The 24,452-nt window shown below is 40.9% G+C and overlaps 1 protein-coding gene across 2 annotated transcripts in view; it reads left to right on the top strand.

Moving 5' to 3' along the window:
* Positions 1-24,452, top strand: part of prkcab (protein kinase C, alpha, b) — a 108,142-nt gene that overhangs the window by 32,788 nt on the left and 50,902 nt on the right. For both annotated transcript variants that reach the window (XM_056401153.1, XM_056401152.1), the window contains exon 3: positions 3,780-3,862. In XM_056401153.1, the coding sequence (XP_056257128.1) occupies positions 3,780-3,862 (83 nt within the window). The remainder of the gene's footprint in view (positions 1-3,779; positions 3,863-24,452) is intronic.

Raw genomic sequence — 24,452 nt, 5'->3', positions numbered from 1 at the left:
AGTACAATAGTGGTTTGAGCAGATCAAGACATCTGTGACTCCCTTCGGAGCATCCATCTCTACAGTCGTAGGAACCACAGACCCCTGTGGATTTGTTCCCTCCCTCTCTGCCTATTCATCTGTTCCCTCGCACACTTGCCTCTTTTCCTCCTGTGGATCTCAGATCAAAGCCTCGGTTCCCTTTGTGTTCAGATGCACTCTAGGGGCCCGGATCAATTGAATGTGTCTGGAGGGTATTGAGTTGGTCCCGCGCTACAGGTGTCCTGCCCCCTCTCCCTTATCTCCACTGCAAGCCTTTTCTTCTGGCCAACAACACACCATAATTCTATTAACAGTGGCTCGATAGACACCCAATTTCAACAGATTAGCCAGGGCTAAATCCACACTTTAAAGGATCAGTGGTGGGGAGATAGGGATGTGGGATATAGATGGAGAGGTGTAGAAATACCACCAAACAGTATGTGTGAAGACATGCTACAGAAATGCCCACCTATAGAGACAGACCCTCAAATTATGCATATAAATGTATGCGTGTATAACGCGTTTTCCACCTTCTGCACACACACTCGCAAGAAAGCGTTTGTGTTGTGTAAGCTGCTTTGTAATGCCAAAGCCTCTTATCTGTGTGCTTATGCAATTAAGCTGGTGAAACAAAGCCCATAGTAATTAATCATAATATCCCTGACGATACAGTATGTCACTGTGTCACCTCTGCTCCTGCAGCTTCACACAGCTCTCCCTGAGAGGACTAAACTATCTGGAGACACTTCATACAACTGAATTTCCCACTCAGATCCCTGCACCTAAGTCATACAAAAGATTTATTATAGTGGCATTAAAATCACAAAAAAAACCTCTTAATTAAGTATTCTTCCAGGTTGTTTGTGTTTCATCACAGGAGAGAGTGAAGAAACTCATATTTTTTTGTTGATTCAGCCAATGCTTAGCAGGTGTAGATAGAAGGTGTATGAGGTGTCTTTAGAGCTTCCCTCCTGATTGGTGGGGTGCACGTAAAGCCCCATAAGCTCTCAGAGGGCCTCTGTGTTTCAGCCACTGCAGCATATTGGCGCCTACTTCCTTAAGACAGCTTTTAGATTAATGTGCGTATCAGTGTGTGGTGTGTGTGCATGCGCATGAAAGTCGACGCCAAGGATTATAGTCACAGAAAAACACTGTCTCTGTCTTGTGTAAGTCTGGGTAAGCTTGCCTGACACACACACACACACACACACACACACACACACACACTCCAAAGCTAGAGTTATCCCTTCCAATATACATAGATTAGTGGCCCCTCTTCACCTCTGAACTGAGATCAGTGTCAAGTCAGTCTGCTCAGCTCCAAACTGCAACACCAACAGAAACTCAAACTGGTCTGAGATCAGCACATCAACAAAGGACAAGTGGGTGTGTGACCGAGGGTGTGAGGAGCATTGATGGTTGGAGGGAGAGATTGTGGTACGAGCGTCATTACACCAGTGATTCACATGTTGAAAGTAGGCTGTGGAGAGAGAAGAAGAGAAACCTGGGTGCACTCAGAGTTAATCCTGCTGCGTAAACATGAGATGTGAAAATTCTCCTGATTTGCATGTAAGCAAATATTTTCATTTCATTGACAGCAGAGTGGGCAGCATGTGGGGTGGCAGCTATGATTGGGGTTGAGTAGCATTTTATGAAATCCAAATCGTATTGAATCCATTAACTATTGAATCTACTTAGTTTTAGCTTACAGCATCTGTAAATCATAAATCTGTGATCACTTTTGTCAGCTGTTGAGACAGTAACACCTCTGACCTGAAAATGAGAAGAGCAGCAGAATGAAACACTGATGAGATCTTTGACACATTTACAGCTGGGGCCTCCTGACTTTAGTAACTTCATTATTACAAACTACTTGGTCCAAATACTGCGTCCAATATGCAGTATAGATTCCAACTCCCTGAACTGACATGATTCATTTCAGCTGATCACCTGAATCATCACTCTCCTCCTCTTGGTGAACTAAAAAAACCTAGTCTACTAATGGTAGCAGAGTGGTGTTTGGAGTGATGGCGCTTTCTCTAAGAAGTGATCTTTGGCCGAGTACAGACAATGGCTGCAGAGACTAGCTGACATAATGCGTGGATTACTGAATAAGCCTACCAGGCACAGGCCAAGGGGCCCGAGGGGGCCTGGGGACCCCTGGTCTTGATCTGTGAAATATCCCAGAAATAGAAACAAAACAACAAAAATTAGATGCAAGAAAACTCTAAGCTGATCATTTTATATCCTAACTGCACATGTATGATCCATTAAGACCAAGGCTAGAGCAAAAGGTGGGGGATCACCAAAGTCTGTACACGTCCTCAGGGGGCCATGAATATCTAGATGAAAAGTCATGGAAATCACAACAGATGTTGAGATATTTCAGTCTGGACCAAAGAGGTGGACTGACCAACAGACCAGCTTGCATGGCTGACAATTCCCCACTGACATGGGTCCTAGAAATTCCCACCATCTGCATTTACACCTGTGCATAGACTGACTCTGTTTTTGCACTGAGAATGAGAATGTGAGCATGGATAAATCTCTGTGGGCTATGATTTTGCTGAGCGTTTTTATCTCCCTCCTCTGTCTCTGCCTCGTTTCCTCTTTATTACTCAAAGAGATGAATTTGTACTGTACGCTGCCTCAGCACCAGCTCTGACACACATACACACAGAGAGGAATGTTGTATGAGTATTAGGGCTGGATTGGGATTATGATGATGGAAACAATCATTATGATGAAAATAATGGCAATGATACCTATGCATATTCATAATTATCTATCTATCTATCTATCTATCTATCTATCTATCTATCTATCTATCTATCTATCTATCTATCTATCTATCTATCTATCTATCTATCTGAGTGGACAGTTGAAACCCCTGCTGAGACTCATTTCTGTTGTTTAACCAGTGCCCGTCAGATTGTCTGGCAACTGCAACTTCGCTGGCAGAGCTACAGAGAAAAAAAACACACAAATATGGTGGTGGGAGAGCACAAAAGTGCACATGAACAAGCAGGCAGCTTGACAATGAGCGAAGCAGACAGATTGTGTGAGAATGAGAGAGAAGAAAGAATGAGAATTTCAAATAATGGCAGGAAAAAATACAGTTGGGTACACAGAGTGAGAAAGGGAGAGTCAGCTTGTGTTCAAACTGTCACAGATGTCCACGCTTTTGCTTTTCCCTCCGAATCTGCGGCAGCATCCAACTGTAAATGCCACCGTTGCTGACGTGAGAGCAGCATCAGGTGTCATGTCAGACATGTCACGCCGAGCGACACTGTGGTAGAGGCGGATCCCCGTTCAGTGGGAGACAATGATGCAATCGGCATCAAACCAACAGATTGTAAAGAGCTGACGGCTGCAGAACACAAGATCACATAGTGACATTTTTTGTGTGGGTGTGAGTGTGGGTGCGCACATGCATGTGAGTCTGTTTGTCTGTATGCATATTTTTGTGCGCCCATACAGGGGAGGCTTGTAAAACTAATTTTTAAGGTTGATTGATGATAACTTGCACACATTCTCCATTTGTCAGAGAACTCGCATAAGACACCAGACAGAAGAAGGATATATTTCTTTGCGTGCCAGTCTGTCTTGTGTTTTGTATTTTTTTCCATACAGTAAGTGGCAGATTTGGTGATTGGATGCACATTATGTGCATGTAAGAACAAAATAAGACAAACAGTTCACAATGTGTCATAGATTGTTCCTGTAAAACTCTCTTCTCTTTCTCTTTCTTCTTTCAGTGTGTTGTTTTGTGGTTCACAAACGCTGCCATGAGTTTGTCAGCTTCTCCTGTCCCGGAGCCGACAAGGGCCCCGATACAGACGTAAGTTAATACTTTATGCATGACACACAATAATTTTGTGATATATGATGTATTACAACATTGTACGGGATGCTCATTATGAATGTAGTTGAAAAATGAGCAAAATATTTATTCAAAGAGTAGGAACCAATCTCATTTGGCTGCATTTATCCACTGCATTTCAAAGCAATTTGAGTTTCACAGACTTTTCGTGACTGATAAGATAAGAATAAGTTTAAAGGTTAAAAGGTGCAGGATCCATCAATGCAAAGACCATTGAAATGTCAACCTGACAAAAAAAGCCAAAAGGACGAGCTGAAAGCAGGAAAACAGAGTTTAAATGTTTAGTGAAAGATGGATACGCCTCTGAGCCATGGGAACCCAATTCTTCTCAACATGTGCAAATCACGTTCAACAGGAAACTAAAACTCTTCAGTCCTCAGTATGTGTGAAGGTGCACAGCTTTTGTATGCAGCGAGCTAAACAGATTTACAGTTAAGGTTGAAGACAGATGATTGCCTTTTAAGTTTTCATTGGAGGCAGTTGTGAAACTGCAGCAACAATGTGATGATAGTGATTGGCAAAACCTCGTTTTGATCCACTCTTAAAGCTACCAAGTTACATGTTAATACATTTCCTGCCTTTCAGATTAAAAGCCTCCAGCGTTTCAGTGGACCGAAACCCTATTTAATTCCTTTGTTTTTATTGCTGTGGTGATGTGCTGCAGTAAGCATATAGTCTAATTTGTTGTTGCTGGCGTTTCTGTTGTTTACATGCTATTTAGCACATATACTGTGTTAGGACATATACTGTAAATTTAAATGTAAATATTTAATAATTTGATATTAATTTGTATTAATATTTATTGAATTATTTATTTATTTTTGATTTGTTTTTTTTTTCAGTCTTCTATAGACAAGTAGCTCAAATTTGCAAGATTTGAAATCTGATCCGGAACATCCAATAATTAGATCTAGCCGGAATGTAACTGACAACACGATCTGGGTCAAAGTTTTTTTTAAATTGCACAACAGGAAACTGACTACTGAACAATTCAAAGAGGCTAATTCAGACTATATAAATGTAGTTAGATGGTCTTCGAAGTAAAGTAATTTTCCTTGTCATTAAGAATTTATTTCAACATTAATTATTCAGTGGTGATTAAATTTCCCAATTAGGAATTCAGTGGCTTATAAGATTCAGATCTTTATGGCCATTACTTGCTTCCACACAGTCAGACAAACATGTTTGTTGTGTCACTTCTGCTTTCCTTCGATGAGACTGGTCTTGTAGGCTTCACAGTAGTTGAGTTTGGTTGTCCCGTCAGTGTTTTTAGATCTGAATTTGGCACAGACATTACACTTAAAAAGATTAGAATTAAATCTGCATTAAGCAGACTGACCATTTAAACACACTATATAAATAACATGTTTTGAGAGGAAGTATTGTAATATATGACTGTATTTTCTTCCATATTTTTCTTCCGAGTTTATTTTTCTGTATCAGCCTGTTAAAGCCGACCATCTATCTCCAGTATTTCACGCATGAAGCACTTCTCTGTTGCTGTATCAGCAACTGTTTGCATCCACACATCAGGTGTGATAACATTGTCCCTCATTAGCCTCCTCTCTTCACCTCCACGCCCATGTGATGCTGTCGGGGCAGGGTGGTGATGTTTTGTCAGTGTTGGAGTCAGACCTCTGTGGTCCCACGGGGTGTAGTATCTATGTTTGGGGGTGCATGTGTGACCCTGCTGTAACAGTTGAACCTCGGTCTCCTCTTCCCTCTGGTCAGGACTGAGGTCTGTCCTTGGTTAGATAAGAGGTGGAGGTTATGCACAGCCGCTGCATGTGCTGGTGTCTGTTTAGTTACATGCAACAAGCTTCAGCAAAGCAATAACAAGCTGTTTGTGCACACATAGAGAGGATAAGACCTCATACCGTCCCATCAGCAGTACTCTGTACAAGAGTACACTGTACAACTGCAAACACAAAAAGCCAATTATACACTGTATTTTCGCGCTTCAGCTCCATCGTACTGAAAGACCTGCTAATGAATATTCCCTTGCTGAGCCAATTAAGATGCAGACACACAACCACACCATTATTCTCTCATGTTTACACACGCTAGGACATCAAAATCCCTGTTTTTAATGTTTCCAATGTCACTTGATCAGTTTGTTCTGCACGTCCTCGCTGTGATTTCCAGTTTCTCCTCAGTAAATAACATCAGAGGTTATTAAGGTGTTTTTAAAAGATAGAAAGTCAGTTTAGTGAAGCTTTTGCAAGCAAGAGTGCACTTTTGTTTACACCAAGTGTTTTAACAAGTTTTACCAAAGTGATTGCTCTGTACTGGCCTCTCTTTGTCTTCCTGTCTTTATAAAGACTCATTAGTCTTGTCTCTCGCTTCCCAAGACCCATTGTTCATTTTCTTTATCACTCCTGGGCTTCCTTCTTGTTATTCAACCATGCTTCTCCTCAGCTCTATCCGTCTATCTTCCTGCCTAACTATTTCTCTCTGTCTTTCCCTTCCTCTCTTTTATCTCTCTTTTTCTGTCTCTCTCTGTCTCTCTCTCTCACACACACACACACACACACACACACACACACACACACACACACACCTGCATTGCTGGCTTCAAGTGCCCATTGTGAATTTTGGTCTGCCTGTTTTTGTGCCCATTATCTACTGACTGGCTTTGGCACACAGTGAATAGGGAGCCCTTTAGGGATGGACCTCTTTGAATTCCAAATGATGATACGGAACTAGCTTATACACAAACAGCTCTTTTTTTCCTTTAATCTTCTCAGTTTTCCACACTTTTCTCAATAAAAACTGTTTAGATACAGTATAGTTAGCCCAAGTTTAAAGAAAAAAAACAAACAAACAAAAGACTGAACAGTCTACTTACTTAGTTACCTGTGATGCCATCATGCACATCAGAATCATCCGTGTTGATAGTATGTGCTTGTGCGCAATACTAACTATATAGTATGTGTAGCATACATTACATACATTACAGTTCTGTAGTATCATTATAGTATCTCAAAGATGAGAAAGGAGAACTCTGAAGCTGAAAATTACTTTTAAAGGATAAGGCTGCCGTTTCTCTATTTTCCTTATTCTCAATAAACCCAAGACTCATCTGAGACACACATAGAAAGATACATGACAAACCAGAAGGATGAAAAGAAAAAAGAATATTTGTGGAGAGTCTTAATTCAAAAACAATATGTAAAGTGAGCTAAGAATGTAACAGTGTTTCTAAAAAAACAGAATTTTCTCATTTTGTAATAAGGATTAGTATAGAATATATAATAAAGTTATCAGGACTCACTCACTTTTATTGAAGCAAGAGGCTGGCTCAGTGTATTGGCACAATTTTCAAATTTTTTTCAATTTTTACTTGAAATATTTATGCGAAGGAATATATGTTTAGTATGATATATAATTATATAATGTTAAGCATATTAAGATATAAAATCAGTAAAACTTGGTCACAAATGTATTCTTTATTTTTTTTTTAAAAAGACTCAGTAAATTCCTAAAATAGCTGATCACTGTAGTCTTTAGTAAATATTACACAAATAGGACTAAATAGGGCATTTGTTGAGGATTATTTTCAGCAGTGGCTCGATATGCATTGTGTTTTTAATAGTTTTTTGGCAGAGATTTCTAAGTTGTGCACCAACTCCAAAAATGAAGATCTCTGCTTATGATTGAAACTTGTTTCTGTTTTCTGTCCAGCCTCAGAGTGAGTGACTCACCAGCACCTATCCCTCCCTCCCTCCCTCCCTCTCACCATCACGCCATCGACACTCCTCCATCTCTGCCCCTCAGCCTCTGAATCAGTGTGGTGTCATGACTCTATGAATCTGGCTTTGGGCTCGGACACACACACACACACACACATCGTCACTTTCTCTCTCTCCCTCTCTCTCTCTCTCTCTCTCTCTCTCACACACACACACACACACACACACACCCACACCCACTGCCTCTTCGCACTGCGGGTTGAGAGTGACCCTTGTGGCAGCCTTGGTTCGTGAATGGCGTCATCTGTCCGGCAGATGCTTTGATCCACTCACAGAACGACATGGAGAAGAGAGAGAGAGAGCTGTTCACATTAGCATTTGATAGAAAAGTGCTTTCTGTCTCTCTCTCTCTCTCTCCCTCCCCTCTCTCTTCTGTTTCTCATTCAACACATTGTGAGGCGTAGGAGGTAAATAGTGCTGTATTATCAGTCAAGGATCTCTCTGGAACCAGTGAATGAAGGTGACTCATCCATAGAGAAACACTATGGGTTTCACAAACAAGTTTACATGAGCATAATAGGCCATAGATCTTTGACCAGATCAAGTCCCTTTAAAAACTTTTTTTTTTTCTTTTTAGATATATTATTTCATTTCAGTGACAGATTTGGTCGGTGTGACATGGGGAGATTATGCTGTACCGGGGAATATTGCTGTTTCTCTCCTTGGCAAATCCTCTTTCCAACCATCTGTCTTTTGCCTTGTTCATTAACAACACACGGCTGCAGAGCATTTGCATGTGTTCCATATATTTTAGATGGCTGTTTTTTTTTCTCTCTGCTGCATGTGTTTGATTTGTCACGTGTCTTTGCTTTACTGGACTTCCGACATTTTTTACATGTTTGTGGGGTTTGAATTTTTTTGTTTTGAGACTAAGTTCTGCTAAATTGTTTCATTTGTGATCCAACCACTACTATCTGAGGTGAGAACAGCAACAAATATGCTCGAGAAAAGGTTAGATTGTCAACCCCAGTGATTGAATGTTTCGGGAAATTTTGTAAAAAATATACTACTAAGAATTATTTTTTATTAGCAATTAATCTGCTGATTATTTTCTTGATGAATATATGAATCACTTGTTCTTTAGCTCTAGGAAAAGGTGAATTTCCTAAATGTATGTACATAAAATTACAGTGACTTTTCCCACACACAAATCAATTATGCACAGTAATAACATAACAGTAATAAAACAATAAAGTTACAACAAAATGTGAAACATGTTTCACTTCCTGTGTATCCTATGAGCTGAATATGTCTGGAGTTTGTGCATCTAGAATAAACACAACAGTTCACTTCTAATTTGATTTACTGGCACACATACTACACATTGCACCCTGGTAGGGTCAGATAGTAATCCCACTCTGTGAGGTGATGCGTGGGGCCGGTGCTACGCAGGACATTATGTTGTCACACTGGCACCTGTGACACTCATGAACACTGTTCCCGCAATAACTGAATAACATCACGTAGTAAAAACTTCATCCTTACACCACAGGGACTCCAAACAAAGTAGGTGATCTGATTAGATGTTGGTGTGCCTTGCTGCATAAATTAGAACATTTATGTGGTTAAACTTTTTTAAAAACTTCTAATAACGTCCTTAATGACAAACCACTAGTATCGGGAGTATACATGTTCTCTTATCATGGAGATCATGATGGGCCACAAGGCAATCCAAGTGCCTCAGAATGCAAATATTATCATCATATTTTTGCCCTTTTGTCTTATAAATTAGATAAATATTTTCCACTCGAATGATTATCTGAATATCATGAACCAAAACCTAGCAGTTGCTCCTTTATTGAAAAGTAGACAGTAAATCGATCACAGGAAATGAGCAGGGAGAGATGGTCAGACGTAAAAAACAAGCGATGTTGCAGTTCATGGTTGGTGGCTTAAACCCTGTTTGGCCACCAGGGTGCCCCGGTTATCATCAGCTGAACATCTTGCTGAGCGTCGGTGATTAAATGTCTTACCTTGCTGCAGTGATACAAAAGTGTGCTCCAGGTTGTGGTCAGTACGCAGTTACATCACTGATGGGCGTGGTCAGAGGTGGAAACAGAACAGGCACAATGCTGCTTTTCAGCTTTAATCACTACCACTGCTGTATACTGTATACAGCTGGACGTGCACTGGACGCATTCAGCTTCTCAATCTCTTGTATGTAGCTCACATTTTCCGTTACTTCTGCCCTGACATCATTTATCTACATAAACTGATGCAGCCACCCTCCACCCGTCTGTTCCTCATTATAGCAGTCATCGGCAATCAGGCCTGTTGACACTGTGACTGATGAAACCTACACTGTTGGCTTCATTGGTGTGATGAGCAGAGTGAGAGGAATCATTGGCCACTGAGTCCTGTGAAAATGCTGAGAAGCGGATAGGAAAGTGACGTGCATGAACAAGATCACTGAGTGGCGACATTGTTAATCTCTACACTGACAATATAAAGGTTTATTTCTCAGATAGGACATTTTCTTACGCATACACACATCTATGTAGCTGCTACAGCAGGTGAAAAGCATCATGGGCCATGGGGATTAATAATTAACTAATTAGGGGATGTTTTGTTTCCCATTGACACAGAGGGCATATTGTAGAAATAAACTGCTTGCAAAAAAAAAAACAACAAAAAAAAAACAACCAGGCCAACTGTTTCCAGTTCAGTAGTTAACTACTAGCTGTGTCTAAATGAGGTCATCTGTCAGTGAGATCACCAGAGGCTCAGGTCAGGTCTGAGTAACAGGTCTGACACAGTATCACAAACACCTGTACGGCTGAATGCAATCCAGTTACAAAAACTCTGCAAGTTAATAATGCTTCATTTTAATTGAGACAGTGTAACAGTGGCACTAATTTTAGGATTATCTCTTGTCTGCCTCCATTTATCAGAAACAAAGTACAATGCTTCTCCTCACTCTCCTTCACTATTGAGCTGATGATATGGAAATATGACAGATGACTGATCGGACCACATTGGACCGAGTCTGGGGTCAGGAGCTGTTGACAGGTAGAAGATGAAATCGTATGACTGGAATCAGGACTGTTGACATCACGTGTATGAACAGGAGAAATTTAACTAGAAAACTGAGATGTGTTGAGATGTGACGAGAGGCTTTAATTTTATAAACCACTTCAGCACCTCTCTCTGTTTCTACATCTCTCTGTGTAGACTTTACACTCAACTATTTATTTCAATTTTAGCATTTTGTCCACAGTTTCTTTTCATGTTTCAGTCAGACTAAAAAAGACCAAGACGACAAACTCTTTATGGTGTGTGTCCATTTCTCTTATGGCGCAACAACATGCTAAGAACTGTGCTTCACATGACCTTACTCCAAGTCTCCTCACTCCTCGGGTGGCCCGGAAAGATTTCCGGTCCGCCGCCACGAAGCACGCCTCAGCTCCCTTATGACTGATCAGAGGAGTGAGGAGAGAGGAAGCTGCATGTAGGAGGCTTGAGCGAGGAAATAAAAAACTCTGATACTGGTTTGACAAATCCCTTTAGCAGAAATCTGTTCATCATCGCGGTTCTGATGTAGTTAAAATGACTGTATCCGTGTGTGATTTATCAAGGAAGTGTAACAGAACTGTCATCATTCAAAAGAAAAAAAAAATTCTTCACACTTTTGGTCACTTTCCCATTTCACCCTGTATCATGGGTAATCTTACAGTCAGAGAGATGAAGAGACTGTTGTCTTTCAGAAGTAAAAACATTTTAATTAAACATCAGTTTCTATCAGGTTGAAATTCCCTGTGCGTTTTGAGATATTTATATAATTTCTCACCATAACCTGGATAATTACATAATGAATTTACAAACAGAATATCAATAAATACACAAAGATAAAAAATAAAGCCTTGTTGGCTTATGTGCTTTCAGTGTCAGTTCAGTGCAGTAACTTGGTAACAGAAACAAGCTGTGTTTTGACAGATCTGTTCACATTATAAATACAAATTGCAGGTTTGGAATAAATGTCCAGATGCATGTTTAACCATCTTTTTTTTTGAGGGGAAACATGCAGAGATATTTCACATTCAAACTCCTCTGCCAGCCTCTGTGAACTAAACCTTATCCATAAATCTCATATGGTTTTCATGTTGTACTTGCTGCTACTGTTTTCTTGCATTTAATTCTGACTAATTCAGCCTAATATTTCCCCACTGCTTTTTCTTAGATGTCTTTACACTAAATATATTAAATGATTATGTGCCCACAAACACTCACAGCGTGCCTGAACCCCCAGAGGAGCTTATATTGTTGATGTTCCACTTACTTGTGCAGAAAAACAAGGTGGCTGGTTTATTACCTGTCAGCTGTCATCTGCCAACTGTCAACCTGTAAAGAAAGACCGTGTCAGAGCATCACAATGAGTCAGATGAAAAGAGTTGTGTTTCTGCATCACTTTGACACAATTACAGCTGGTGAGCTGAAACATGGCAAATCTCTCTGCTCCTTCCTTCTCCTCGTCCTGCTGTTGGCAGCTGTGACAGCTGATGCCTCTTTGTTTTTCACCCTCAGACGTTGCAGCCTCTGTCATGATGTAGTTACGAAGCATCAGTGCAATTCTAGGGACTCTAATATTTCTTTTTAATTTAAAGTTGTCATGTAGCTGATTTTTATGTTGTCCATTCTTTGCTTGACTAAAACCTTGACTGTCAAACTGCGCCAACGTCATGGATTCAGCAAGGGGCCTCGGTAGCATTAGCCTCGCCTGGTTAGCATAAAATAGCCCACATTTCAGTGGCGTCTCGCACCATTAGCCTGCCAGTCTCGGGCCATCACCCTCCCAGCAGCTCAGCTCTAACCTGCAGCAACAGCTGGGAGAGCTAGCTCGGTAACACGGCTGCTACAGCAGATTACACAATGTCAAATCTCTCCACATGTTAATGCTGAAGTGCACAGAGAGCAGATTACAGCTTAGAGAGTCAAGCTTCGCTCTGCGCGTCAACAGAATGCAAACGAAGAGCAGCCAGAGACGATGAAGTTACTATACAATATGTAAGTCACAGTGGTCAGCTTAGAAGACCAACACCTGTCTGTGTGTCATTAACCCAGAGGAACAGATTGGCTCTTTAGATTACAGATGCTACGCTTATGTAAGACCACTACACTGAGGGGCTGCGCACATGACACAAGGCTGTTCTTCAGTCAGAAATCACAATCTGTCTGACTGTTAAGTAGTAAGCAACATTACTTCAGGCTGGCCAGATGTCCCAGACTGACGCAGCCTCTGGTGATTTCACACAGATTGCTCTCAGTGAGAGAGGAAAGACGTGCATATATATATATATATATATATATATATATTTTTACTTTACTACTATTGGATTTACTGCTGCTCATCAGAGGATGTTATTTAGTCACAGCATCTCTGTCAGGCTAGGAGCAGATTTGTTTCCACTTTGTTTCCACAGTGTTTCAGCGTTTGAGTTTTCTACTGTGCAAAATCCAGTAACAGTGGAGATTACAAATATTTCATTATTCCTGTATCTATTATTTATCAGGAGTTCTCAATGGCTGTACTGTGGCTGCGATTGCAACTCTTTGATACACTGCTTTGGACAAAATCCTCTAACAGATTAATAAATGTAAATGCATTAAGTGAGTACTTTATTAGTAATAATATTAATTAAATGCAAACAAAAAACAAAATTACACTACTCAATAATTCCTCATGTTTTCAATGTCATAATTGGCATATTTCACTAAATCTGCACCAAAATCAAGTAGATTAATAATCATCAATTACTATTTTTGGTTATAATGATAAAAAAAAAGAAAATGCTGTTCAGTCAGTTTAAGGTAGTTATGTATTTTACAGTCTTGTATATATTTAACTTTTTGTGACATCTTGTATCCTTAACACTTGATGTGATACTCAGAAATCAATAAGCCTGAAAGTCTCAGATGTCTGAACAGCTGGAAATTATGAGTGATTACTAAGCTGCTGATTTAATTACAGATATCAAATTGCAATCTGCAGTTATTGGTCCCATGCCTGGTTACATAAGCCACCTTGTTAGTTAGTTCATAAATTTCGGGGCTTGTTGGACACACACTGTTAGGATATACACTTGCAGCCCCCAAGGCACGAAACACAAACCTAAAGAGTCTCAGTGGCAAAGTGGTCAAACCTTCACCGCCACATCGGGACATTAAATAACAGGAAACGTCCTTAACTCTACCTGGCTTCTTGTGTGAGAATTTCACATTAACAGGAGAGTACTATGCCATGTTGCACATATATAATCACACAGAGGACATGTTGAACTCATCTTCTACAGTAAGTACATCTTGTTATTGTCAGCCCTGCCATGTTTACACCTCATCCTGTGCTTGAGTGTGAGCGTGCTGTGATATAATACACTCGGTGTCAGACGATCTCTTTTTAGTGTCGTTGATAGGGTGTGCAAATGAAAACATCACACGTTGCCTAAATGCAGCACGTCTAAACGCTGGAGTGTGAAGAAGACTGTTTGCATGACTGTCCCCAGGCTGTGCTGCAGAGAAAAGGAAAACAATCTGATGGCTCTCTCTCACAGTCTGCTTCTCCTCGCCTCCAGTCTCTCTGCCCTGATTATCTATCATCCAGCTCTACTCGGGTCTGGAAATGGCCACCTTACCAAGACACACTCAGTGGGGCATCTGCACTGTAGCGTAGCTAACATTGGACTTATTCAAATGCCTGCCTCTGTTACAGCTGCACCGGCCCTGCGCAGCAGTGGGTGGGGCACAATTTAAAAGGTCTGAGCCAGTGGGCCAATAAACCAGCAATTTGCTTCTCGCAGATGGCATGTTGTTGTCGACTTGGCTTATAATGCTCACCTCAGACTAGGTTTGCTAGAAGGCCTGCAAGTATAGCAATATTTATCATTATCTAACAATTTTTTTGATTAATTAGTTAATCATTGAGTCTACAAAATGACAGAAAAGAGTGAAAAATTATCAAAATTAACCAGAAGCCAAGTGGCTTGTTTTTTCTGACCAACAGTCCCAAAGATATTCAAGCCTTTTTCCTTATCAAAGAAGTTGTCTATTATATAATGGCTGATATACACTCACTTATATACACTAGTTTATTAGGTACATCCAGCTTAAACCAATTAATTAAAAGGTTAAGGTTAATTAAGGTTATAATGCTCAGTTTTTATTGAAACTGTGTTAAAGAGGTAATAGGGTTTGGAGGCTGCAGTTTGTGGTGCGGTCGATTATACTTACAAGTGTTTCTATTATTTTGTCCACCCAGTTCACCTCAATGGGGGTAGGCTTAATAACAGACACACCTCTCTGTCTAATACAATACAGTTCAACAGCACCATAAACTATATCCATCAAAAATGATCGTAGAGGTGAATCGACAGCTCTTTAACTCAGTTTCAATAAACACGGAACATTACAACCCTCATGATGTTGTGTTAGCTTGCATTCGTTTTAGCAGGCTATACCTAATAAGAGTGTATTTTAAGTGCAGTATTTCCCCACACTCGCACCAGCACATGAGATGATTTTGATTTCTGAAGCCACGCTGTTACTTCAAAGCAAACTTTAGTTTTCTCTGTTTCTCTTAAGTTCAGCCAGATAAAACAGGAAATGTGGCCCTAACAGCTGCATAAAACAACACCAGCTGTCTCCTACACCCTCCTCTGTGTGCGTTCCTGAAGAAAACATGTTTAATAGAGTGATTATGTAATACCATTGTGTGTGCGCTTCTGTGTTTGTATGTATATTACTGTGTGCTCCCCGGCATGCGTGATGTGTGGATCTTGCGTTCGCTTATTAGCTGTGCGGTTCATTAAAATGCACTCGCAGGCCGACAATAACAGAAGCCTGGTGCCTAAATAAACCCCAAAGACCTGGAGAGGGAAGGGAGCATGGGAGGAAGACATGAGTGTGAAGCAATTAAGAAGATGGATAAGAGTTACTAAAGAGTTTCAGAATAACAGTTGGGTCAGACTGCTCCAGTGGTAATAAAGTTAAGGAATTATGAAAAAATTATGAGCGAAGCAGAAAGCAACATAATACCAGTGGACTTGATGAAAGCCACAGGCTAATTTTGAGCCCACACAGCTGGTATGCTACACACGGGACGCCTGGTTTCAAACCTTGTTTCAGTTAAAGAGTAAGAGAACAAATGGAGAAAGAATTTCTCAGCACATTTGGCGCTCTTATTAGCCTCGCAGTGTTTCAAACCTAGTGTGACCAGCGCATTATTTTATGGAGGGTAATTAAGGCTCGATCATCTCGAAGATAAACAGATACTATTTCAGCACAGATAGAGCCATTCATCTTGCTTATCAGCATGCCCCACATGCCAATTATGTCCAACTACCTCGTGAAATGTTAATTAATGGGAGTAGGTCATGTGTGGATGAGAATTAATTTTCTTCTTTTAATAAGGGGAAATCGAAGTGTGCTGAAACGTGCTTATTCTGACATTTTCAGAGGGGAAGGAAGTCTGGCTACAAGAGAAAGGCTTGTGAAATAAGAGAGAAATTGATGGGTGGGAATAGACAACGAGAGCAATGTGAAGGAGAGAAATTGAGACATCAAACCAAGAGCCAGGTTGGGAATATGAGGTGTGGGCCTTGAGCTCCCTTCAAAGTTTGATTAAATTAAGAGGACTTTAGTGAATCCTCTCTTAGGGAAAAGAACAGAGAGCTGCCGCACCTGAGGTCCTGGTCTTTAAAAGAAGCACGAAAAGTGGGAGGAGTAGTGGATAATGAGGACAGAAAACAAGGTAGAGGGTGGTCAGAGGAGAATTTTTTAAGGAAGGGGTGAGGAAATGTGAAGCCAGAACTAGCACATGGAAGCTGAGCAAAGGTGGGAAAATGGGAGAGTGAGGGGAAACGACGTTGTCACTTCTCCTCGCTTGAACCTGAAGGAAGGAAAAGTAGAGCAAAGAGAGAAGTTAGGGAGCTAGAGGATGTTCTGCCTGCAGGGGAGATGGAGGAGAAAATGGAGGAAGATGCATCAGATGCAGAGAGAAGAGGAGGAGGAGGAGGAGTGTGGTTTGAAGTGTGTTGTGCATGTCGAAAGGTAATCAGAGCAAAATGGAGATGTAGCAATTATGATTTTAGTCTCTTCATGCTTCTCTCAGTCTGAGTAGCCTCTGAGTAGGGTTAAAATCTACACACACACACAAACACACACATGCACGCACATGCACGGACTCCCTGACAGTTACTGTAAAGACAATATGATGATGATGATGTATCAATACAGTACATGTACACGTGTGACTTGCACTGAGGCCGCCACTTTGGGCGGCTTCTCCAATTCCTGTATGTGTGTTTACCTCCTGCTGGGCCGTATGGTGTGTGTGTGTGTGTGTGTGTGTGTGTGTGTGTGTGTGTGTGTGTGTCTGTAGGCGGCCTGCCCTTTTCTTTGCCAATTGCATCTGCTCCGTCTCTTCGCATTTTAAGGAGCATTTGGACCTTCAGAACGTTATTTGCTTTCATCTTCTCTGGTGCAGAATCATAAAACAAAGACACTTCTCATCTATCCATAGCCTGCGTCAATCATTTGTGTTTAAGCATGTTTTGATACGAAAACGGGAGCATTTTATTCGATTAGATTTGTGAGATTGTCCACTGTAAGCAGTCCCCACAGTGTGGAACTGGGCAGTCTGACCACAAATCACTGTTGGGGTAAGGCTATCTGCTGATATCAAGTGCCAATTTAATCTTAGTGCTCTCTCTTTCAAAAAAACTATAAATCTATAAACGTCACCCACTCGTTTTTATATGTGATTACTGTGGCACTAGAATATGACGGACTGTGACTTAATGAATGAATCAGAGTGCAGAAATGCCATATTTCTGATGGCAGTGCAGAAGAACCTGTGTTTAATCTGGTAGCTAGGATCAGACCCTCCCTATTTTACACGAGTATAACAAAAAAACTGAAAGAAATCTGTGTTTTAAAACTGGCTCAGTGCTCATGCTATGAATACAGATAAACTACTGAAGCATTACATCTCATTATATTACATATTGAACGAAAGTGGAATGAGGTGGAACATGTTTCCAGAGGTCAGCTGTGTGTTGTTTTCCTTTAGAGGACTCCTCTCAGAGGTAATATTGTGTCGGTCAGTTGGTAAATTTCTGGTTCAGCGTTAAATGGAGCAGGAGACTTTGTGTGGCATATGTAGTGATCATGGTGCTGTAGCAACTTTTGATTTTCTGGTAGGTCTATGTGCCACCCCTCACCTATGGTATGGTCCTGGAGCTCAAAGGGAGTCAGTAGAGGTGTTTTGGGGGTCTGATTATGTCTCACAGGAGACAGCCTCCCTGTGGAGGTATTCTAGGCATGTCTAACTGGGAGTAGAGCCTTGGAAAGACCCAGAGCTATATGAGGAAATTACATACTCCATCTGGTTGGGGAACACCTCAGGATCCCCCCTGACAGAGGGAGAAGACGTGGCTTGTGGCAAAGCTTGGGTTAGATGGATGGATACAGTTCTTGTTTATTAAGAAACATTATGACAATATATACTATAGGGAAAGTATTTAAAGGGTTTCTGGATTTCAGATCAATCAGTCAAGGCTTCAGCATGTAATAATCATGATCACTTTGTCTTTTCAAGTCAACTGGTCATATAGCCAAAATCGTATATATCCCTAATGTGTTTTTATCTTGAGGTACATACACTGTCTCTCTCTCGCTCACACACATACACACACACACACACACACACACACACGCACACGCACACAGATAGCTGCCCCAGAAACGTCAGTCTAAGCCAGTGCTTGTTGCTGCAGTGTTACTGGAGAGAGGAGCTGCTCAGAAAGGTGGACTCTTGAGGAGTTTAGCCTCCCTGACATGTTTACCTCTCCCGGGCCGACCCATTGCACTCCTCACACTAAACTAATCTGATATCTTTTAAGTTGAACTTCTTGTTTACCTCCAGACCTCGGCCCGTTTTTTCAGATTGCACTTTTGGGAAACTTTATAAGTGGCTCATACCAGTTGGAACTTTGGACTTTCTTAATGAATAATTGATAATTTTATTTCATGTGCAGCAATACAACCGCCCTGTCACGATTACATCCAGGAACCTCACCAGTCGGCGCTCCTTCCTCCAGATTTAAATGGCTCCACTAACCTGAATGAATGTCGAATTGCGTCAATCGTCTGTGTTACGCTTCATGTCCGAGACGTTGATTTTGTCTTTAATCATTCCAGACACACAAGCACTCATTGCTGAATGTAATTGCTGAACGAATGGAAGCTCATTTAGCGCAGACAGACTAATGATGGTGCCAGATCCTGCTTCCCACTGAGGTGAAGTGTTGGAGATGAATAGTCATAAAACATGCACCCTCAGCAGGTGAAAGACTCGGAGAAGCCTGTTGGGAACTGTTTGAGATGAGGAAGTGCACCGCGGAGCCTAACCTGATTTAAGAGCTTAATGGCTGCTCATGAACAACACCACACTGCTGAGCATAATTTCATAAAGCTGAAATTGGGTTTCATTGTTGATGATTAATGTGCATAACAGTCCCTTGGAGTGCATGGAGATTATAGATAACGGAGGTGGATTTAGTGTTATCATGTATTTACTTCTCATTTAAATGCCTCTGCAATGGCTGTGTCTCTTGCTCTTTGGTATTTAACGAATCCAAAATTGATATCAAGGTCCATTTTGTTGCCTGACTCAATAATAAATGAGAAGATTAGGTCTGGATTTTGGTTTTATTTACTAATAACGAAAACAGACTGAGCTCAGTAGGTCAGGTACCTGTAATTTTGTAGAATCTGCAAACTGATAGCACTGGAGTCATGATGATCATTACTCCCTCCCTCCTCCCCTTCCCTTTGCCCTCATTCTTCGTATTCTTCAAGTTCATCACTTCTTTCTTGCAACTCCTGCAGTTTGCTTTCATTGTCGTGCCGTCATCACAAATGCAACAGCAAAGACTGACCAGGGACATAAGACTTGCTTTGTTGTCATAAATGCAGTTCTCAACACTCTGTATAACAAATGCGCGCACACACGCACACTCACACACACACACACACACACACACACACACACACACACACACACACACACACACACACACTCACACACACACACACACACACACTCATAGAGTACAGGTGTGTCCTGTCTTAATCTCTCTCTGCCTCCAGCCTGTGCATTAGTGTGTGCGTGTGTGCAGTCGCAGACAGGCTGGTAAACACTGTGTGTTTGCGGGCAGACGGCAGCCAGGGAGCTGACCTATTCCTCAGACTGGAGGCAGCGGCAGCTCAGTGTTTAATGTCACCACCGGGGAGGGACCACAGGAGATTTGGGGAGGTGGAGGATGGGATGCAGAGAAACCCCGCCGCATCTCACTCCAAAAATACACGTTCCTCTCCCATGTGAATGATGATATTCAAAACGGGCTAAGAGGTTTCACATACCAGCTTTGCTCCTGTGAAAGTGAGTCACAACCTGTTGACTTGTTTACTGTATGAGCGTTTACTCATTGATGCATCATTCACCTTGACCAACTCCTCCCAGTGTGGCCACAAACATCGTGATTTATGCTGCCACAAGAGGTGTAAATGTAAACAGAGGTGGTTTAAGTGTTTGGACAAGTGGCCAATGCTGTAATTTTTCCCTGTGAGGAAAATCTCACTGCATGACCAACAAACTGAGAGGCGGCCACCAGTTTCTCGGGTGAACCTACAGCCGAAGCAGCGCGATCAATTGTCCTTATGAGGCGCCAGGGGTGAGATGCCACGCTGAGGTCTCTGTCTGCCTGTGTCTCTCTAACAAAGTCACCTCAGTTAGTGCTGCTCCACTGGGGATGGCACCTCACAGGTCTCTCCTCCCCCCTCCTGCCCCCCCCCCCGTCCTCACTCAATGGTTCATGAAGCACTTGAAGATGACGTAATGTTCTACTTCAGAGAAAAAAAATGTCTCAAGGCCTGTGGCTGAGTCTCCTGGGTGTATTTTGGTTGATAGTTATACGTGTGTGTGTCCATTTATGTTTGCAGTGAATGTGTGTGTGCTTATCTCTCCTGTGTGTGCACCTTCAGTATTTTGCCGGGGGATATTTAGGGGTGGGGTGGTAGGGGTGGGGGGTGGGGGGTGGTGTATGACTCAAGACTGTCTCCCCTGAGAACAGCCACAATCTACCTGAGACTTTGTAGTCTCAGGTAGAGCACAGTGACACATCTCCCATACGCAGTCACTGACTTGCACCATTTTAGAGAAAGTAATAACTGAGTCCACCACATTTACATGACCTGCACTGTTCCCTTTCCTTCCACAGAAAATTAGTGAGTGTGCGGCATCTGCTGTGCTCCAAAATGTACGAACAGATAGTGAAATACTTGAAGTGGATGGTACAGGTCCAGATACATCTCGATGATTATTTTAAAATACCACCTTAGATTAATTCTTAACAGCCACTGGTTTGCAGTCAATTATCTAGCATGAAAATCAGACTGCAGAGACAGTTTGGAAATCCATCAAAAGAAACCGTTTGTTCTCTTTATTTCTTGTCATGCAAAGATCAATCTCTCTGTGTTTGTTAGTATTTTTGTTTTTTTGCAATTACCCACCAAATGTCCTTGAAGAAGACTATAAGATAACTTTGACAAAAAGAATAGTATTCATTTGTTGTTCATCTTGATTATATAGACAGGTTCTTTTTGCTCTTTATTCCTTATTTCAATCCCCATTACCCTCCACAAAGTGGCTGCTGCAAAACAATAATAAAAGAAAATAGCACCACAAGCAAGAAAAGGCATCACAAACCAAACATTCACATCAGGAAATAAGTGAAATGAATGTGGTGAATAGTACAAACAAGACTAAGAGTCTACGGCCGTGTTTCCAGCCCATGAGACTAGCTCTGATTAGAGCTGAATGTCAGCATGCTAACATGTTCATAATGATAATGATATCATGCTAATGCTAAACAGTTATAATGTTTACCCTGTTCACAGTCTGGGTGTAATACAATGCTGGTCTTTGCAAATCAGCACGAAAGACAGTACCGCTGAGGCTGATGGGAATTTAAGTAGTTTTGCAGGTACTTGGTCATAACCCAAAGTATTGGACAAATTTAAATTTGACCTGATGATGGCTCTAGATGAAAAGTTAATGTATCACCAAAGTTATTACAGTCCATCCTGAGGGGTGAATGAACCACGTTTAGTGGCCATCCATCAAATAGTTGTTAAGATATTTCAGGCTGGACCAGAGTGGTAGATCAACTGTCACTGCTGTTCCTAGAGCCATCCTGCTTGCACGGCTAAAAAGCTTATAAAGAACACAAAAACAAACTATCATATATGTGTTGTATTTTTAATTTGATTTTATATTTAAAGTTGATTTTATACATGCACTGCGAAGGCAAAAAATGGAAATATAGAAATCTGAAAAGTCAAAACCAGTGATGACTCGTGACCCCAAAATGAGGCAATAAATACCTGCGACCTAAAATCACAGGCTATGGCAACAGTGCCGAACAAAATTACAAGCAGTTCAACCCACGAAAAAAGCTTAAAAATCTTACAAAAATCTTGCAACTCCATGATTCCCAACCTTCACCACTAATTTATAGAAGATGTTTGGTGCTAACATAAAAATAAATGTAATTTTAAGTTAATGAGCTAAAAGCAAAACAAAACAAAACCACACTCCTCCTGTCTTTGAATCATATTCCCTCTTGTTCTGTTGGTTGCCAACTTCCTCTGACTGTCTCTTGGTGCGAAAGTGCTGATGCAGGCCTAACTGCCTCGCACCCCGTAGTGCTCCCTTCTCCAGCAGCAACGACAGGAGGGACGGCCCTTCCTCACAGTTATTGCGGGTGACTCATCTCACACCAACACAGGAAGAGGAGGTGGAGGATAAATAGGAGGCACAAAAAAAAAAAACTCCCGCTTGAGTTGTCACTTTTTGATAATTAAACGCACCGAGTGCATGGGGATGCTCCACAAGCGCACACACACACACACACACACACACACACACACACACATAAACACACATGTACATGCACACACAGTAAATCTCAGACGTGTCAGGAGTGGGAGGACACCTTACACTATCCATTAATTTTAACTGCATGCTCCTTAGCTCTCATTTATCTCTATTTTTTTGTTCCTTCCTTTGCTTTGCTTTGTCTGTTCTCGTCTACACTCCTCTACTCTTGACCGTTTTTTTCTTTTCTGCTCATTTTTGCCTTCCTTTCTCCTCTCTGTGTCTCCCACCACACCACCCTCCTTGTCCCTCTATCTCTGTAAGCACAGAAGCCCTGTGGCCTCATTAAGCTGTCACTGATCCCTCCTGCCGTGGCCAAGTCCGTCAGATCATTAGTCAGCCCTGTCTGAGACGCCCAGCCTGACAAGAATAGATCAGGCCAAACCCCCAAACCTCTAATATTCTCTAAATGTCTTGGACGCACCACCACCATCGCCGCTGCTTCATCAAATGATCGATCGGTTCAGCCGCAGCATATTAAAATTGATGTGTGAAGTAATCATTTCTTCAGCCAAGGACTGTGTCGTTTAACATTTGTGTCAAGAGTGGGTTGATTATGTGTCATGTGTCACATGTAAGGATATGTATTTCTACCACATTCTTATGTCCTCATTATTTATTATTGTCTAAATGTCATGACAGGTTATCATTTCATTCCAGGGTTGTCCAGCAAAAATGGGAATTTCCAGTACGGTATGACAGAGGAAAAAAACATAGATACTGGATTGTAGTCTATCATAATAGAATATATGTAGTATAATATACATTAAGCCTGTTGGGGTCAGGGCAGAATAGGGCAGCAGCATCATGGCAAAATGGTATGACTACAGTGTAGATTATACTGTGATTATAATTTTGTAATGACTTTTTATTGTCATTGCAAGAATTGGTCTTTAGATAAAGTAAGCACATGTCATACATGGACAGATGTTCTCCTTCTCCACATTTGTACTATATAAATGCTCAAATAAAGGCAAGTATTTACATGTAAACACACTGTAAATTCAGAATAATGTTTCATACTGAATTTGATTTCACCAGCACTAATTCATTACAAGAACTGAATCATGTTATACTCACACTCTGTTCATCAGAAATGAATAATGAAATAATTCCAGTCACTAATTATTTCAAGTTTCTTATGTCTGTTGTTTTTCTTTTTAAATCTGTAAACACAAGACTTCCTGCACATATTTCAAAATAAAAGCTAATTTTGAGAGAGAGGTAGTAGGCTGTACTGAAAGGATATCAATATGATAAGTAGAGATTTTAATGTGAGATATCATATTAGATTTATTCTTATACTGTAATAGAAAACACGGAGCCAAACTCTAATGAGGTATACTTACTACTACCCTTCAAATAAAGGCCTGTTTACAGAATACATTAGAATCCCAAACTTTATGTTTAATATATTATTTGTATGAGCTTTCTACTCATGTTGTGGCACATTTGCACTGTGACAATTACTTTTTTCCATACAGTGTTTGACAAACCTTTTTTTTTTGCACTTCAACTGTCTTCATACCATTGTGATTATTACTTACAAAAGGCAAATAATTCATAATATCATTAGAATGACTTTGGTTTAGAGATAGATCCCTAAAGAAAACTCAGCACAGATATTGTAGTCATGTGTCATCATCTAAACAAAGTATAGTAAATTCAAATGATCAAACTATTTCCTCCACCAGAGGAATCTCTCCTCCCACATTATTTTATTTTATTTTTTTATTTTTTGGTTGTCCTCACATGTACGCACATTTAGTACATTAATGGCTGTGACCAGTCACATGTGCATTTACAG

This window comes from Seriola aureovittata, chromosome 17, assembly GCF_021018895.1.
Source record: "Seriola aureovittata isolate HTS-2021-v1 ecotype China chromosome 17, ASM2101889v1, whole genome shotgun sequence".
Classification (NCBI taxonomy): Eukaryota; Metazoa; Chordata; class Actinopteri; order Carangiformes; family Carangidae; genus Seriola; species Seriola aureovittata.
The sequence above is the reverse complement of the archived record's forward strand: the minus strand, read 5'-3'. Positions and strand labels throughout refer to the sequence as shown.